Source organism: Lodderomyces elongisporus, chromosome 4, assembly GCF_030384665.1.
Source record: "Lodderomyces elongisporus chromosome 4, complete sequence".
NCBI classification, from domain to species: domain Eukaryota; kingdom Fungi; phylum Ascomycota; class Pichiomycetes; order Serinales; family Debaryomycetaceae; genus Lodderomyces; species Lodderomyces elongisporus.
The window spans coordinates 1,721,529-1,739,667 of record NC_083676.1 but is presented as its reverse complement, the minus strand read 5'-3'; the positions used below and the strand labels follow the sequence as shown (position 1 = coordinate 1,739,667).

Sequence of the window (18,139 nt, the reverse complement as noted above, 5' to 3'; positions counted from 1 at the left end):
ATGTTTCTCTATTTTGGAAAAATTTTCAGAGCTCTATGGCTTTTGTTGCAGTGCGTCAAAAAAAAAAAAATGGAAAAAGAAGAAGAAGAAGAAGAGATAGCGACGTTCGTGAGCTAGAGTTTGAAAAACTAAATAAAAAAAAAAAAAGATTAAAAGAAAAAAAAAAATTGAAGAACCAGGAGCATCGTTCATTATTTTCCTACAATCTCAACCCCAACTTAGTAATATTCAACCACTAAAGCATGTCTGAAGTTGATAAAGTAGCAGAACAGGTCCAAAAGACCTACTTGGACGACGTCACCGGCGAACAAGTGTCCAAGACTGAATTGAAAAGAAGACAAAAGCAAAGAGCTCTCGAGGCCAAGAAAGCTCAAAAAGCAGCATCAGCTCCAGCACCAGCTCAAAAAGCCGGTAAAAAGAAAGATGAATTGGCCGACTTGAACCCAAACCAATTTCACGAGATTAGATCACGTCAAATTGAAGAGCTTCGTGAAAACAACTACAAGGACCCATCTGCTTTGAACCCATACCCACACAAATTCGAAGTCACCAAAAGATTGCATGACTTTGTTAAGGAGTACGACTATTTGAAGAGAGGTGAAACCTTGAATGATATCACTGTTCAAGTCACTGGTAGAATCATGACCAAAAGAGAAGCAGGTGCCAAGTTGAGATTCTACGTCTTGAAAGGTGACGGAGTGGAAGTCCAAATCATGGCTCAAGCTCAAGATGCTGAATCCGCTGAAATTTACGAGAAAGAGCACGATTTGTTGAAAAGAGGTGATATCATCGGTGTTGTTGGATACCCAGGTAGAACTGCACCAGCAAAAGGTGGTGATGGTGAATTATCAGTCTTTGCAACCAAGGTGCAATTGTTGACCCCATGTTTGCACATGTTACCAACTGAACATTATGGATTCAAAGACCAAGAAGCAAGATATAGAAAACGTTACTTGGATTTGATTATGAACGACAGAAGTAGAGACATTTTCAAGGTTAGATCACAAATTATCAAGTACATTAGAAAATTCTTGGACGACAGAGACTTTGTTGAAGTCGAAACTCCTATCTTGAATGTTATTGCAGGTGGTGCCACCGCTAAGCCATTCGTTACCCACCACAATGACTTGAACATGGAAATGTTTATGAGAATTGCCCCTGAATTGTTCTTGAAAGAATTGGTTGTTGGTGGTATGAATAGAGTTTACGAAATTGGAAGACAATTTAGAAACGAAGGTATTGATATGACTCATAACCCAGAATTCACCACCTGTGAGTTTTATCAAGCATATGCCGATGTCTACGACTTGATGGATACCACAGAAATGATGTTCTCAGAGATGGTTAAGGAGATCACTGGTGGCTACGTTGTTAAGTACCACCCAGATGGCCCTCAAGGTAAGGAGTTGACCTTGGACTTTTCTAGACCATGGAAGAGAATCAATATGATGGAAGGATTGGAAGAAGCTTACAAGGTCAAATTCCCACCAGGAGACCAACTCCATACTGAGGAAACTGCCGAGTTCTTGAAAAAAGTGTTGAAAGATAACAACTTGGAATGTTCTCCACCATTGACCAACGCAAGAATGTTGGACAAATTGGTGGGTGAATTGGAAGATGCTTCAATTAACCCAACCTTTATCTTTGGTCACCCACAAATGATGTCACCATTGGCCAAGAGAGACAGAGAGATTCCAGGTTTGTGTGAGCGTTTCGAAGTGTTTGTTGCCACTAAGGAGATTTGTAACGCATACACAGAGTTGAACGATCCATTTGACCAAAGAGCCAGATTCGAAGAACAAGCCAGACAAAAGGCGCAAGGTGATGACGAAGCACAATTGGTTGATGAAACATTCTGTAATGCTTTGGAGTATGGTTTGCCACCAACTGCTGGTTGGGGTTGTGGTATTGATAGATTGGCCATGTTCTTGACCGACTCAAACACAATCAGAGAAGTGTTGTTATTCCCAACTTTGAAACCAGATGCTTTGGTTTTGAAAGGAGAAGAGCCATTGAAAGCAGAGCAAAAAGAATAAATTAATGTAAGTATGCAAACAAGTAGTGTATCATTATATTGACATAAATACAGAATATATAGAAAGATGGCAACTATCAAATTTAGTACTATCGTTGAACCAATTCACCTCTTCTTTTCATTTCAAGTGCTTTCTTATATGGTGGAGCCGTTGGCTTTTGTACAGGATCTAACCGTAGCGAATCAGCATCTAATTCATATGTGGCATCAGAGTCTATACCATTGACATCTCCACAGGCAATAAACTCTACAATTTCTCTATCCTCATCTCCCATTTCATAGACTTCATCATTAGCTCCACCATGTAACCCCGCTCCTTCAAAAAATTCATTCGTCGACATACTTGCGTCTAATTTGGGCACCCACCCTTCGATGGGTCTATAGCCAAGTCCAACAATAAATGCTTCAAGACTGGTACCTCGCGAACTTCTGGGCTTGGCGCACACGACTCTATCGAAAAATTTGCTAAATTGTTTATACATCACATCAATATCCTTACCTCTAAAAATTTTTGCTGCAAAAGAACCACCTGGTTTCAAAATACAAGTGGTGAGTTGTAAGGCAGCCCATACCAATTGATGTTGAACATACTCATCCAAATCATGAAGTCCCGTGACATCAGGCGCACCGTCACTGCATACAAAATCAGCAAGTTCATTATCAAAGCAGTCTAGAATTTGTTGCAAGGTTTTTGGATGCGTGATATCCGCTTGAATTGTTGTGACTCCTTCTATCGGGGTCATTGGCTGTAAATCAACTGCAACAATTTTGGCCGCATCGGCATTGACATTAACAGAGGATGTAGTAGTAGCAGCAGCAGCAGCAGTAGGAGCAGTAGGAGTAGTAGGAGTAATAGGAGTCGTAGCAGTAGATGAATTATTGGTAGCGGTGGTACTTGAATGGAGTCTTTTACTCAAAACTTGAGACCAAGAACCTGGAGCTGCACATAGATCAACCACACGCTTAACATTTGAGTTGAGAAGGTTAAACTCCTGATCAAGTTGGAGTAGTTTATATGCAGATCTAGCTCGCCATCCCTCTTCTTTCGCTCGTCGATAATATAAATCCCTCTTGTCCTTATTTGTCTTTCCCATTTTGATGTAGTAAACTAGTCGATGATATCGAAGATAATAATAATGATGATGATGATGATGATGATGATGATGATGATGATGATGATGATGTTGTTGTTATAGTAGGCGTGAAGAAGGGATCCTAGTTGGTTGGGGTTTTTTTTTTTGCAACTGCCTTTGTTGAAGAGCATAGTAGTATTCTACGGTTGTACACTAGTTACGAGTGTGTCGTGTCGTGGCTATCAATATTTGTGTCAGAGATACATTTTCTGGATTTTTTTTTTTTTCTTTTCTTTTCTTTTTCTTTTTTTTTTTTTTTCTTACGCTTCTTGCTTTTCTAATAATGATCGCGAGTTTAAACCTACCAAAACTTTTCAATCTCATTTTGGACTAGAATTTGAGACTGAAGTAAATTCAACTGCAAGAACAAATAATCCCTCACCGCTCCTTGTTCCAACTACCCTAGTACTTTTTCTTGCCAGAAGATGCTGATTGTTTGCTCACAAATATACAAAAGGGCGTTCTCAACCCGAAGTAGCCGGTCACTTCAGAAGTTCCTCTCTCCAACGGAATATCTTGAAAAAACCGAAGCTAAAAAATTGGAAGATCGTCAATTCCAAGAAACATTACTTAACACTCCGTTCGAGTACTCGCCGCAAACATTGAGCTCACGTGCTTTAAAAGATGAAGGCCGTCCAGTTCCTCTTAATGTTGAACTTTTGAAATATAAACCATTAAGACTTCGCAAGACCCATGGGGATGAAGTTTGTCAATTATTTTTCCGTGGTTATGAAGAACCGGAGCTTGCAAGAATGGGTGAATTTGCAGCAAGAGCAGCCTATTATTTGGGTATCCCGATGTCTCCACTTACTTCGTTAAAGACAGAGAAGAGATTATATACGGTTATCAAATCACCTTTTGCACAAGCCAAGACAAAGCAGAACTTCCATAGGATTACGTATAACAAGAAATTGATTGCATATGATGCAAACGATGAAGTGGTCGACATGTGGTTGAGTTATGTCAACAAATACAAACTTCCACAAGTCGAGATGAAGGCCACAATCACCTCGCGCGAGAAATTGAGTTACAACGAGGACTTGCAAAATGCAGAATTGGAATTCCCACTGAGCTACGAGGGTATAGAAGACCCTGTCGCATTGAAGGTGAAAGAATTGTTGGAATCAGAGGAGTTTAAGAGACACTTGAAGTAGTGATATTGTAAATACATAAGCCATCAAAGAATATTTTTTTTCCTTTAAAATAAGACATGACAAAGATTAGCAGGATGAACAAGATGAACAAGAGGAAGTAAATGAGTGATTACAGTAGAATATGCAAAGTACCATCATGCCAAAGAATGTTCTTTTGTCATCTCTCTCTCTCTCTCTCTCTATATATATATATATATATATGTATGTTCTAGTTTCTTTGGTTGACTGATTATCCCTTTATTCCACTATTCCACTATTCTACTATTCCACTTCTTTAGTCTATCTATCTTCCCATTAGTACCAATACACACATATTCATACAAACCTTTATTACCACTAACTCTATCCATAAACATCCCACCCTTCTTCTGGTTCCTCTTCAGAGTCCTCCTCTTTTGCCTTTCGAATTTCCTCTTCTATCCGTTTTCTTCTATTCTCTGCAACTGCCAACACATCAGTTCTACACATTGGACACGTGGAATTAGTCATCAACCATGGTCCGATACATTCCAAATCAAAAACGTGCTTCACTGAACCAGTGCATGGCAATTTCACAATGAGGGGGTATTTATCGTCTTTGAATCTATTTGTGCATATTGGACACGAGGCCTCGACATCTTTAATATCCTTTACAGACACCCTCTCCAAAGTATCCAAAAAATCTGGCTGGACCCCCTTAGTTTTAGACGATTGATTATCAAGGATTGAAAGCAAAGAATCTGCAAAACTGGAGTTGTCCATTGCGCGTAGTTGATCTAATGCAGCAGCTAGTGCCTCAACTGATGTAATTGATGCGTAATTAGAGTCATAAGCAGCAGAGTCACTTGAGTTGCCATTGTTATTGCTATCATTGCGATTGTGGTTGTGTGATCTATTGATGAATGAATCAAGTATATCAGTGAGTGTTTCTCGATTTCGACCACGATCTTGGGATCGCAGTTGTGATTCCAGCAGTTGTTGTAGCAGCTCTTGTGAAGCTATGTTATGTTCCTCTACAATAAACTTGTTAGTATCATTGTTGAACCAGCAAAAAGATATTGATCGAAAGAAGAAATGTCAAAAGTCTAAAAAAAAATTAAAGAAAGGAAGAACAAAAAACAAGAAATATCAGAGAAGTAAGTTAATCATACCTTCGTAATTCGACATTTATCGGTGTGCTTGAGAGGAAAGAAGAGGATATGTTGGTTTACACGAGATCTCCAATTATTTAATAAAGGTGCAAAAATTGAAACTTTTGGTTTGAATATTTCGCGCCACCTTAATTTTGAACTGTATTTGCAAGAGGTGGGACGTGGGGGGGGGGGGGGGGGGGAGGTTAGTAGCACTTCATTATAGCTACACACGCACACAAATACTACTATCTAATTAGTTCTAGGATAAAAAAAGTTACTATTTCAATACTATTGCCAATCCATCCTCAAATAATCATCGTCCCTGTATGTATAGCTCCTACTTGTTCCGTGAACTGTAACTTTATTCTCATTCTCATTCTCATTCTCACTTTCGACTCTCATCCTATTCTCCCTATTTTGGTCATCTTTTTCGTTCTCTTCATCATTTTCACTTTCTTTGACCTCTTTGATCTCTTCAATTTCGCATTCTTTTGATTTACCTGACCCCTTCGAACAACTGTTTCCAAAGTAGTCGTTTCTTTGATTACTCAAGAGCAAAGGGGTCATCGGCGGGTCTTCAAGTGGTGTTTGAACAGGATTGAGAATCGGTGAGTCACTTCCGCCATTCCCACTATTACCACGATTTCCGTTTATATCTTCTCCGTCTTCCCTTTCATCTTGATCTCTTGCTTCTTGGTTCAATCGTTGCTCAATACTTTCCCTTCTATTCACCATTTGCATCAGAAATATGTGTCTTTTCGCTTGACCATCCATTGAAGGGGGAGTTTGTGAATTTAGCCAGAACCTCGATGGTGATCCACCCAATGACGTTGGATCCAAATTTGGCGAGTTGGGAATTGTATTCGGTACTGAGTACGGCGTGCCAGAAAGATGTCCAAATCCCTGAGAAGGTTGTATAGAGATATACTCTGCTCCATTGGCTGATGTTGATGATGATGGAGATGTTAATTTTGCATATGTCTGTAGCCTCTGTATATTCGAGTAAGATTTATTATCTGAGTTATTACGTACAAGTCCTATTCTTCCATCTCCAGATTGATGCTGCAGCTGCAGTTGTTGCGGTTGTTGCAGCAGCAGCAGCTGCTGCTGCTGTTGGTGAATCCAGTATTTTGGCGATATACTCAGATCAAGAGATAATAATGAAATAGTGGATGATGACGGAATGAGTTTGCCATTATGATCTTTACCTATTGAACTAGCTAGTAGTTGCGGCTCGGGGTGGTCTCGAAAATGCTCTGCACTAAAGCCATCTTCTAATTCAAGAACGTCCTCATCATTAACAGACTCATTGATGTTAAATATTGGCCGCAGGAAAAGCAATTTCTGTGGTTGAGATTGTGACTGTGAATACGAGCGAGACTTGGATCGCGATCGTGTGCGTTCTCTGTCTCTAATATTTAGACTTGATATGGGGATAGTTATACCAGTACCAGTTCCTGAACCAGTTCCAGTTCCAGTTCCTGAACCAGTTCCAGTTCCAGTTCCAGATCCTGTACCAGTGCAGGTGCTGGTGCTATTGTTTGGATTTGCATTTGGTCGTGAGTCAGTATTGTAGATTCTAGGGTCGTGTGACGAACTAGAAGAGCCCTTGCGTTCGTGTAAAAAGTTCTCCTTAATTGATAGGTTGTTGATGTATTGCTCTAGACGCTCTGCTGAGCTCCGTGATCGTATCGACATGTTGCTTCTGTAGTCGTTCTTTTTGTCCGAGTAGTGGTAATGGTGGTGATGCAAGGCAATAGTATATTGTTGATAAGAGAAAAGAATTAGGAGAGCAAGAATGAGAAAAGATAATGATGGAGAAACCGTTTCGCATTTATCTTGAATAATAATATTAACAATAAATAAAATAATAAATAATACTTTTTTTTTTTTTTTTTTTTCGGTGCTTTCGCACATTGTCCGTAATCTAATGTAATAAGTTTATCTATAAACCCAAATCTACAATCTATAATATGTAACTTCACCATTTTTCAAAACATCCACGTACGTGTGTATGTATACGTGTAACGTATTACATCAGCACATCTAATACTCTCCCTTATCTTCAGGGTCAATTTTGAACACTTTATCAGGGTTCAATATTCTGTTTGGGTCCAAACTCAATTTAATCTTTCTCATCATATCTATAGTATCTTGACCCAACTCCAACTCTAAAAAGTTTCTCTTTGCATTTCCTATACCGTGTTCCCCTGTCGCAGTCCCTTCATTAGCCAAACCCAACTCAATCATCAGATCCACTAATTTTTCAACCTCTCGCCTTTGTTCATGCTGGTAAAAAATATCTGCATGGAAATTTCCATCGCCTGCATGTGCCAATATAATAGACTTGAAAGGTGAGGCTTTGATCATTTCATGAACTTTGTCAAGCACAGGTGATAGCCTCGATAAAGGTACAGCAATATCTGTGACCCAAATACGCACGTCTTCATCAATCTCGTTTTTCCCCCAATTATACATTGCGTAAAATGCATTCTTCCGAGCAGAGAATAGTTCTTCTTGTTCTTCTTTGCTTTGCGCATATGTGAAGCTTTCGGCATTATTCGCTTTGGTGATCTTGTTGAGCACTTTTACATTTTCCTCAACTACTGCATCGTTGATTCCGCCTATTTTGAAGAAAATTGTTGGCACTTCTAGCCATGGTCGTGTAGTATAACCGCTATAGTTCAAGCAGTGCATCATATCATTATCCAATAGCTCAATTGCCGTTGGCTGCATCCCTGATCGAAATACTTGGGCCACTGATTTTGTAGCATCTAGAATGGTAGGGTATTGCACAACAACCACAGTTTCACTTTTGGGTTTAGGGTATACTTTACACACTGCTTCCGTAACCACACCCAAAGTTCCTTCGCTTCCGATAAACAAATTCGTTAAATTATAGCCAGCGCTTGATTTTCTTGGCCTTTGCTTTGTCTTGACAATAGTTCCATCAGCCAATACAGCTGTGACACTTATCACATTAGCTGACATTGCCCCATACCTCGATGCATTAATACCTGAGGCATTTGTTGCAATCATCCCACTGATTTGCCCTTGTGGACCACAATCTGTACCAAACATCAACCCATATGGCTCGAGTTCTTGGTTGAGGTGTTGCCAATTGACTCCGGCTTGCACAACAACATCCAAGTCATCATCATGAACGGCTAGGATCTTATTCATCTTGCTCGTATCAAGGACCACGCCCAGTCTAGTTGAATGGAAATGACCTTCAAGTGAAGTACCTCCCGAAAATGGGACCACCGGAATTAATTCGCGATTGCATATCTGCAATACCTGAGAGACTTCTTCGGTAGTCTTGGGATAGATGATGTATTGTGGCACTTGACCCGGTAATGGTTTGTGCGTAGTGAAATCATTACCGGTGTGATGCTCAATCTCCGGTTTACTGTTAACAACTTCAATTCCTAATTTGGTGAATTCAGGGATCACTTTTGAGATATTGGTGCAATATTGAGGAGAAGACAAGTCAGTTAATTTCGTGGTTGAAGTTTTGGGGAATGCATTTTGCGGCGGATTATGGATGGTTCGTTGTTGGCCAACTTTATATGCTATCGTAGACGCTATGACTGCGCCAGTAAGGCCGGCAACAAGTGGTCGCGATAATGTTAGCGTCACTTTCTTCCATGTCATTTTGTAGTGAACCTGTGTATTCCGTTTTGTTTAACTTTGTACAATTGTGATCTAATTTGAAATTAACTTTGGAAAAAAAGCGTTAGCCAATCGTCAAAAGGGAGCTGGGAAATGGGAAATGGAAACGGAAACAAGAGGGGGTGAGGAGGGGAGAAAAACTGGTCTATAGAAGTCGAAGAAGGTTTGTTGAAATTTGTCGTAGCTGCAAAACTATCGTAAACGAGAGCTACTTCTTTTGCAGATAAGTGCGATTTTCCATATTCTTTTTTTTTCATCCATATCCTTTATTTATATATATATATATATATATATATATAGCTAACACTTTTTTTTGGATTCGATCGCCAAAATAGGCAATATCACAAGAAGAAAATGGGTTAGCCACAATTTTGACTTTAACATAGCCAAGATAGAGAAATAAAAAAGTAAAACGAATAAATTTTTTTTTTTTTCGGGGGAAAACCTTCATGTAATTACAGTGTAAATTGTAATCTACTTCCTACAATTTCTTACATGTTACTAAAACTTCAAAATAAAACACATGATATAAAAGAATTAAACTAAAAAAGAGCCTATTTATAAACCTATTTTATTTAATTTTCAAGCTAATTTTCTTTTTCCTTCATCTTCTTTAAGTAAAGAAAAAAATTGGGAGACAGATGGTGGGTGTAGGGGGAAAGGAGGAGGGGGGGGGGGGGAGGAAAAGTTTACTTGGACAAGATTTCACCAGTCTCAAGACTCTTTTCGAATCTTTCTCTTTCAGACAATGATGGTCTGTTCAACATTGCCTCGAGAGCAGCCGAGTATGGAGCCTTGTGGTTCTTTGGTGGGTTCAATACCTTAACCAAGTCAAAGTAGTTTTCGTAAATGTCACCATCGTATCTACCAATTGGTGCATTGATCATCATATCAGATTGTTGGAATGAATCAGTAAGACCAACAACATTTGGACGAATAGCAGAACAGAGTTTTGGAATAACTTGACTAGCCAATTCAGCAGTGGCCTTGGTGGAGATGACATTGTAGGCCAAAAATGTACCAGCAAATTTGTCCAACACAATGGTGGCTCCGTACAATTGAGCCAATTGGTACAAGTATGGTTTCTTGTCCTCTTGGTCAAACTCATCAATTCTCTTGACGTATTCAGTCAACAAGTAGTGGTGAGCCTTAAGTTTGGAAATGATAACCAATTCAGCTCCCACATAGTCAAATGACTTTTCTCTAACAGTCTTACCAGCAGTGTATGATGCTCTAATGATGGCAACTTCAATAGCCTTAATCACCTTCTTGACATCTTCGATATCAGCAGCATTGTCCAAGATAACCTTTTCAGAACCTTCTTTACCAGTAAATTCCTTCAATTGGTTCAAAAAGTCTGAAGATCCTTTAACAACCTTACCGTCATCTTCAATGGCAATAACATGCTTAACCAATGGCTTACCAATGTTGATACCAAGAACATTATTGTCACCTTCCCAAGTACATTGCACAACCCAGTCATTGTATGCTTTACCGAAACCATTGTATGCAGAGTAACCATGGCCACCACAAGCTTGTCTACATTGGTCAATGGCTTCAGCAGCCAACCAAGTACATGTAGACTTCAAGGAACCAGAGTCGATAAACAATGACTTCATAGCGTCAATGGCCTTCATGATTCCAGCCTCGTCATTTTCATCAACTGCGTCATCCAACTCCAACAAAGTGGCTTCAATAGTTCTTTCAACCTCCAAGGCACCGGCAGAGACAACATATGCTGCAGCCAAGTATGGCAACAATCTCTTTTGGTGCAATGGGTAGTCCAACAATTGTGTCTCCAATGCTTCCTCGTCATCTGGGTCGACATTGTCTCCTTTAAATTGTCTTCTACCAATGGCATATCTCAATGCAATGGTGGAGACTCTGGCCAACATTCTGTATGAGTCCATAACCATCATAACTCTTCCACCCAACAAAGCAGAGTATGACAATTGCTCCAATGGAGGCAAGATAACGTCTCCGTCTCTGTCAACTTTACAGAATTTTTGCAACATAAAGAATCTTGGGATTCTAACCGATGAGAATTGGATCCAACCGTTATCGATACCATCTCTACCCATCTTGGCACCAATGTCACCAACGGTGACACCTGGCATCAAGTCGTGGTTTGAGTCTCTCAATGGCACAACAAAGGTCTTGACACCATAATCTTCGCCATCAACAATCAATCTTGCGTAAACTGTACAGTGAGTAGCAGAGTGGGCAGCACCACCAATCCACCACTTGGTAGCACCAATGTGCGGGGTATTGATGATGAATTCGTCATTGTCTTTGTCAAAAGTAGCAGTAGTCTCGAGACCCATAACGTTTGAACCGTGGGCCAACTCAGTCATACCAAAACAACCGTAGATACCTTTGATGTGGGCGGTTTCCTTGTCCAAGGCCCAGTATTTCAACTGTTCATAAGTACCGTTACCTCTGATACAAGAGATAAACAAACCCAAGTTGACACCGATTCTGGTGGTGACTGATGGGTCAAAGACACCAATAATGGATAATCTTCTGTTAAAGACATCGATGGAGTCTGTCTCCAAATACCTAGAGACTCTGTTAATCTTCAATGCGGTTTGTTCTCTCAATTGTTCCTTTGTCATGTCGTAGTAGGAGCCATCTGTCCACAAGATTGGGTCTCTTTCCATCTGTTGCACCAATGACTTGATGAGTTCGGCTCTTTCTTTGGAACCCTCCAAGAAGATTTGCATTTCTTGTGGGTCAAATTTTTGTTCAGCTCTTTCCTTTTGGATCGAGGTTCTTGGGTCTGGCCCTTGGCTCAAGCTGACAGTCTTTTGTGTAAACACCATTATTAATTTATCTGTATGTATGTATGTGTGTGTGTATGTATATATGTGATTTGTATAATAAAAAAGTTAACTAAAGGATAGTTAAAGAAGAAAGAAGAATAAGAAGAAAGGAGAAAAAAAAGTGGGAAAAGAGAAGAAGAAGTGTGAAAAAAAAAAATCTGGGGAAAGGAATGGCAACTCCTATATATAGTAAATTTGAAACACTCAACGTGTGTCGAGAGTAAGGAGAGGAGAAGTTAGGTAGCGGAGTAAAAACTAATTAGTAGACGCTTAGAAAAAGTGGGAGAAGGAGAGAAGAGGAAGAAGAAGAAGAAGCTGAAGAGGGAAAAAAAAAAGAAAAATTCACAGGCCGAAAAAGAAAAAGAAAAAAAAAAATTAAAATTAAAATTTTTAAAAAAAATTAAAAAAAAAAAAGTATGGGGTAAATGGTTGACATCAGAAGATTACATCTTGCCCCTTATGTAATACTCATACATAAGATTAGATAATTACTTACCTTTTTCACAAGAGATATTACATAAGAAGATAGTTATGAGTTTGCCGGCTATTGCCAGTATTCCTTTTTTTTTCTCTCTGTGTTACTCCCCTCCCCTGCCCCCACCATTTTGCACCACCACCCACTACCACCACTATCACCACCACATACGCAGGAGAGAAAAAAAAATTGATTTACATTCGAATAGCGGAGAAATAATAATAATAAAAAAGAAAAAAAGAGAAGCACATTCTTAACAACAAAGGTAGTTTCCATATTCCTTGCCCATGATGGTGCTATGAGCAAGAAGGTACTAGATAGTTCCATGTCACACTAAGGAAAAGTTTTTATTCACTATTATTGATGTTGTTTTTCTTTCTTTTACTTTTTTTTTTCTAGAAAGGTAAAGAAGTGTATTGGAGAAAAAAAAATTAGAAAAAAAAAAAGAAAGAGTACGTAAGAAGAGAGAAATCAACTTAGAACCGAGGGAAACAGTTGACCCGTTTGTTTTGAACTCCAGCGGGAATTGTGTTGTTCCGACATATCTGACACCAGTCACAAATATGCAGATTAACTCCTGTAATTTAAAAGTTAGTTGGTAGCGGTAGTAGTAGTAGTAGTAGTAGTAGTAGTAGTAGTAGTAGTAGTAGTAGTAGTAATTGTTGTAGTGATAGATACAAAGGTAAACTCCTGCAGTTGGTAATGACGTTGAGACATTGGAATGCAGAGATACAAAGAGGACGGGAAGGGAAAAGAGAGGAGGGGAAGGGGGAGGCAAGAGAGGGCAGGAAGGCAAACGATTATCCGTCGTTTGTGTTTTAGGTGTCACAAACATAATTAAAGTCACAATGAAACAAAAAGGAAAATATTAATAATAATAAAATAATAATAATAAAAATAGTCATAATTCTACCGAGGTATTTGGAGCAGCAAAAAGCAGAGAGAGAGAAAAAAAGAAAACTGAAAAAGAGTCCGAGGCAAAAGAGAAAACAGGAAAAAAATAAAAAATAAAAAATAAAAAATAAAAAATAAAAAATAAAAAATAAAAAATAAAAAATAAAAAATAAAAAATAAAAGAAAAAAAAAAGGAAATTGTTTCACGTGATGTTCTTACTTGAGGAAGGTATGTAAAACGAAGCTCTACAAGCAAATGCACAATTTGTCACATTAACTCCCATTCTTTCCTACTTCTTTTCTCTTTCTCTGTTCCTTTTTTGTTATTATCATTCTTCTACTTATTTAAGGTTAGGTGAAGGTTATATTTTGAGATGTCAAAGAATAATGTGGAGTAAAGATAAAGTGATCATCTCTTGGTTAATCTCCACAAATTGCAAATGCTGGTACTAGTAATGGCTGGTGGTAGTATTAGTAGTAGTAGCAGTAGTATTAGTAGTGATAGTGATACTTGTTTGTGACAAACAGGTGATTTTTGCATATAAATAAAGTATTCTTTTCTAAAACCGAGCTATCCTCGGTATTCCCTTTCAAACTGTTCTAAAAGAAGGACATTTGATAAAAGCATATCAGAGGTGAGGACTAGTGTCAAAATGATAAAGGTAAGGAAAGGGAGGGGAAGGAATTGGAGTCATGAAGACAGAAAGCAGAGCAGAGATGAGCCGGTGGCCTGATTTGAAGATAATATCAAAAAAAAAAAAAATTGAAAAAAACAACATAAAAAGATAATTGAAGAATCAATCAAAATGGCTTACACTTAATATCCATCTACAATGTAAAACTTCATAGACCCTCTTCTTCTTTCACCTTCTGCCTCACTAGTTTTAAACGAATTTCTGTTTTTGTTTCGGCAAAAGAAAACGGAATAAAGACCTAAAAAACATACAATTGATAATCGATAGTTGATAGTTGATGATATGTACACTTTGTATGTGTGTTAACTTTGCATGCACTATAAGTAATCATCCTTTTCTTTTTTTTTTTCTTTTTTTTGCTATGTAAATATTCAACCCCTCTCTCTCTCTCTCTCTCTCTCTCTCTCTCTCTCTCTCTCTCTCTCTCTCTCTCTCTCCTCTACCCCACATTCCGAATTTGTATAGCCCAATGAAGCAAAAGTGTGAAAAATATGGAAAACGTGGAAAGTGTGACAAAAACATACATTGAATCTGTTTTCCATTTACCAACACGTCTGTTACGGACTTAAGATACGAAAACTCCGGAAACACATGATTTTTGAAAGTGGAGCTTGGTTTCATTGTCCTCTTCATATTTTTATCTTATTTCTATCTTACTTCTATCTCATTTCACTACAACCAAATTATCACATCCTCTTTTAAAAATAGTCTTTCCCTTCAACTCCTTCTCTCTCTCTCACCCCCCCTCATCTCCCCAAGATCTTTCATTTCCAAACTCTTGTAGACTTTTTGACTACAGGTTAAGGGAGGGGATCAGTCAAATGAGATTGCTTACCAAGTACAAATAAACTGTAGATGATTGTAGACTATGCTTCACCATCTCTCTTTCTTCATTCTTCTTCATTCTTCTTCATTCTTCTTCTTTATCATCAATTCATACCTCAGTACTTCTTATTTTCAGCACAAAATTTTCAACGGAGTTTGTTAAATTTTTCTCTTGTGTTCTATTGATCACCTCTATTCCAAATGTAACTATGCTGTCTCTTTTTTTTTCATTTCATTCGTTTATTCTCTTTTCAATTACATTTTTTTTTTTCATTTTGTATCCTTCAGTTTAAAGGGGTCTAAAGTAGGTTGAACCATGTATTCAAACATCACATTGATTTCCCATTAAACAGTGTATTCATTAAAGCTATTTACTTTCTCGGTATTCCATCTCCAATATATGCCTAGTGCTGCTAGTAAACAAATATCATATGAGGTGATTGAACCAAAATATTTGCAACAAACGTTGTTATTTCTTCTTGTGAGCTTCGCCATTCAAATGTAAACCTTGAACTCAAACAATATAGGCAGCCTTCAAAAACAAAGAATAACAAAATTTTAAAAAAAAATTTATACCAAAATTTGGTTTATTGAGCCTGGAAAAAGAATGTTTTTTATTCAAACTCGTTATTTTTTTTTCTTTTTCTTTTTCGATCAGTGATAATAGTATTAAATTACGGTTGAAGAATGTAAAAGCAAATTCCTTGGTTGAAGAGTCCAAATTTAACATTTGGGAAATATAGAAACAAACATAAATGAAATACACTAACCTCAAAAGGTGATTATGAGAGAAAGAAAGAAAGAAAGAAAGAAAGAAAGAATGAATGAATGAATGAGAAGAAAAAACTGCATTGTCCCATACGTCATATTTTGATGAAATCATGGCGAAGCTTATACCGGAGAATTTGTGATCAGCACTTGCAATAGTATTTGATGGCCTATGTGAAACAAGCACTTTCACTTTCAAAACTTACCATCTTATAGAAGCGCTTCTATATCCATGTCATCACCTGTATCTTCCATGCTTCTTTATTTCTTTCCAAAATAAGGGGATATTTAATACCATCAACCAAAGAAATGAAAAGAATACAATCATTTGAAAATCTTGAAAAAATCTTGAAAATTAACTCAGATATTTGTGTATATACATATATTCATACACATACATATATATATATACAAAAGGGGTCCTTTTATGTACATCCTTCCATCATCTCCATTGCTCGAAACATTGATCTCTATCTCCTTTGGACTAATATCTCCTTCTCCGTTTGATTCATTCCTTATTCTCTACCTTTATAATTGTGGGACCAACATGTCCATCAATGGCGACTGAATAAATAAAACACCAAGACCGAAAAGGGCAACTTGAGTACCGATGGTGAATGCTGGAGTCTTCTTGATCTTCTCAATGTACGACTCTTCTTTTGTAGTTGGTGGGATTCTTGTTTGAAAGTTCATTTTTGATGTATTCTATAGTGGACTATTCAATAATCTATCAAAGCAATCACCAACTTTGCTTTACACTTTTGGGTTCAAGGTTGCAATTTTTTTTTTTTCCCATCCTTGACTTTGTAATCTGGTTAGTGCACACACATTGTCTCTCTCTCTCTCTCTCTTTTTTTTTTTTCTCTCCCTCTGTTTCGCACACACACTCACACACTCACACACAAGATTTCAAATATATTAACAACTGAAGAGAAGACTTGATTAAATGAAACAATACGAAACGAGACTATATACAAGCTTTGATTTGTGATTACCAACAGCTTGATCTTTGCAAAAGAAAAAAAAAAAGGTATACTTTGTATAATTCATCACAAAGCGAAAATAAAAATATAGAAAAGCAAATTAAATTAAATCAAATCAAAAGAAAAGAAAAGAAAAGAAAAAAGAACAAGATAGAATGGCTTTTATTGACCTTGGAGTAACTCCAGAAACAACATATTCTGTTGCTGGCAAGCAAATCAAATTCAACACGGCGGAGGACATCGAACCTTACCTCAAGGAACTCAGCGAATTGAAAAATGTTCAAAAAGTTGACTTTTCGGGAAACACCATTGGTATTGAGGCTTCAAAAGCATTGAGCGAAGCTCTTTTGGGAAGAGATACCATAATTGAGATTGATTTCTCAGATTTGTACACTGGAAGATTAAACACCGAGATCCCCCAATCCTTAAAATATCTCCTCCCTGCATTACTTAAATTGCCTCAATTGAAAGTAGTTAATTTGAGTGACAATGCATTTGGTTTGCAAACTATTGATCCTATCGACGATTATATTGCAAAAGCTGTGTCCATAGAGCATTTAATTTTGTCCAACAATGGAATGGGTCCGTTTGCGGGCTCAAGAATCGGTGGCTCATTATTCAAATTAGCCAAGGCAAAAGAAGCAAAAAAATTACCATCATTAAAGACATTCGTATGTGGAAGAAACAGATTGGAGAATGGTTCAGTGAACCACTTGGCTGTTGGATTGAGAAACCACAAGGACTTGGAAGTTGTTCGTTTATACCAAAATGGTATCAGACCAGCAGGTATCTCCAAGTTGATTGAAAAAGGTTTATCGCAAAACAAGAAATTAAAAGTCTTGGATTTACAAGATAACACAATAACTACAAAGGGTGCTATCAAGTTAGCAGAGTCGATATCTAACTGGCCAGAGTTGGTCGAGTTGAATTTGAACGACTCACTTTTGAAAAATAAAGGTTCATTGGAAGTCGTCAAGGCCATTTCAAAAGGCGATAAGAAAGAATACTTAACAACATTGAAATTGCAATACAATGAGTTGGAAGTAGATAGTTTGGAAGTATTGGCCGAAGCTATCGGCTCTCATTTGCCCAATTTGAAATACCTTGAATTGAATGGAAACAGGTTTGAAGAAGACTCGGAGCACATTACCAAGATTAATTATATCTTTGAAGAAAGAGGTCATGGTGAGTTGGACGAGTTGGATGAGTTGGAAGAACTCGATAGTGAAGAAGAAGAAGATGATGATGAGGATGAGGAAGACGAGGAAGATGCTCTTGAAGAAGATTTGGACTTGGAACAATTGGAGGAAGACCTCTCTGGGGTATCCGTTGAAGACAAAGATAAGAATGTTGATGAAATTGCTACTGAATTGTCAAAAACCCACATTGAATAGAGTATATTTATATAGAAGTCTTTAATATTTTCATCTTGCATTGAGGTAATTATCAATTTGGATTTTTCAACGAATCATTCCTATCTTAAGATCAACCATTTTGTTCATAATTCTAATTTCGTCTTTTTCTAATAGCTAATTTCTTTCATCCTAATCGAAAAAAATAAAAAAATAAAA

General features: G+C 37.7%; 8 protein-coding genes across 8 annotated transcripts; 3 read left to right on the top strand and 5 right to left on the bottom strand. All coding sequences in view use genetic code 12, as the record gives it.

The window, feature by feature from the left end:
- Nucleotides 1–242: 242 nt before the first annotated feature.
- Nucleotides 243–2,036, top strand: KRS1 (lysyl-tRNA synthetase; the record flags this gene model as incomplete). Its single annotated transcript, XM_001526329.1, has 1 exon — nucleotides 243–2,036. One exon carries the CDS (start codon nucleotides 243–245, stop codon nucleotides 2,034–2,036), a length of 1,794 nt encoding a protein of 597 aa, XP_001526379.1.
- An 88-nt stretch (nucleotides 2,037–2,124) lies between these two features.
- TRM7 (tRNA (uridine-2'-O-)-methyltransferase trm7) lies at nucleotides 2,125–3,129 on the bottom strand (the record flags this gene model as incomplete). The annotated part of the gene is made up of 1 exon (XM_001526328.1): nucleotides 2,125–3,129. The coding sequence occupies one exon, from the start codon at nucleotides 3,127–3,129 to the stop codon at nucleotides 2,125–2,127; it is 1,005 nt and encodes a 334-aa protein (XP_001526378.1).
- A 464-nt stretch (nucleotides 3,130–3,593) lies between these two features.
- On the top strand, nucleotides 3,594–4,322 carry RSM10 (mitochondrial 37S ribosomal protein rsm10; the record flags this gene model as incomplete). Its single annotated transcript, XM_001526327.1, has 1 exon — nucleotides 3,594–4,322. The coding sequence occupies one exon, from the start codon at nucleotides 3,594–3,596 to the stop codon at nucleotides 4,320–4,322; it is 729 nt and encodes a 242-aa protein (XP_001526377.2).
- Nucleotides 4,323–4,664: 342 nt separating this feature from the next.
- On the bottom strand, nucleotides 4,665–5,468 carry PVL30_003761 (uncharacterized protein; the record flags this gene model as incomplete). The annotated part of the gene is made up of 2 exons (XM_001526326.2): nucleotides 4,665–5,314; nucleotides 5,453–5,468. 2 exons carry the CDS (start codon nucleotides 5,466–5,468, stop codon nucleotides 4,665–4,667), a joined length of 666 nt encoding a protein of 221 aa, XP_001526376.2.
- Nucleotides 5,469–5,722: 254 nt separating this feature from the next.
- PVL30_003760 (uncharacterized protein) lies at nucleotides 5,723–7,132 on the bottom strand (the record flags this gene model as incomplete). Its single annotated transcript, XM_001526325.2, has 1 exon — nucleotides 5,723–7,132. One exon carries the CDS (start codon nucleotides 7,130–7,132, stop codon nucleotides 5,723–5,725), a length of 1,410 nt encoding a protein of 469 aa, XP_001526375.2.
- Nucleotides 7,133–7,480: 348 nt separating this feature from the next.
- Nucleotides 7,481–9,088, bottom strand: PVL30_003759 (uncharacterized protein; the record flags this gene model as incomplete). The annotated part of the gene is made up of 1 exon (XM_001526324.1): nucleotides 7,481–9,088. The coding sequence occupies one exon, from the start codon at nucleotides 9,086–9,088 to the stop codon at nucleotides 7,481–7,483; it is 1,608 nt and encodes a 535-aa protein (XP_001526374.2).
- Nucleotides 9,089–9,795: 707 nt separating this feature from the next.
- POX1_2 (fatty-acyl coenzyme A oxidase) lies at nucleotides 9,796–11,928 on the bottom strand (the record flags this gene model as incomplete). The annotated part of the gene is made up of 1 exon (XM_001526323.1): nucleotides 9,796–11,928. One exon carries the CDS (start codon nucleotides 11,926–11,928, stop codon nucleotides 9,796–9,798), a length of 2,133 nt encoding a protein of 710 aa, XP_001526373.1.
- A 4,795-nt stretch (nucleotides 11,929–16,723) lies between these two features.
- On the top strand, nucleotides 16,724–17,962 carry rna1 (Ran GAP Rna1; the record flags this gene model as incomplete). Its single annotated transcript, XM_001526320.1, has 1 exon — nucleotides 16,724–17,962. The coding sequence occupies one exon, from the start codon at nucleotides 16,724–16,726 to the stop codon at nucleotides 17,960–17,962; it is 1,239 nt and encodes a 412-aa protein (XP_001526370.1).
- Between the last annotated feature and the right edge of the window lie 177 nt (nucleotides 17,963–18,139).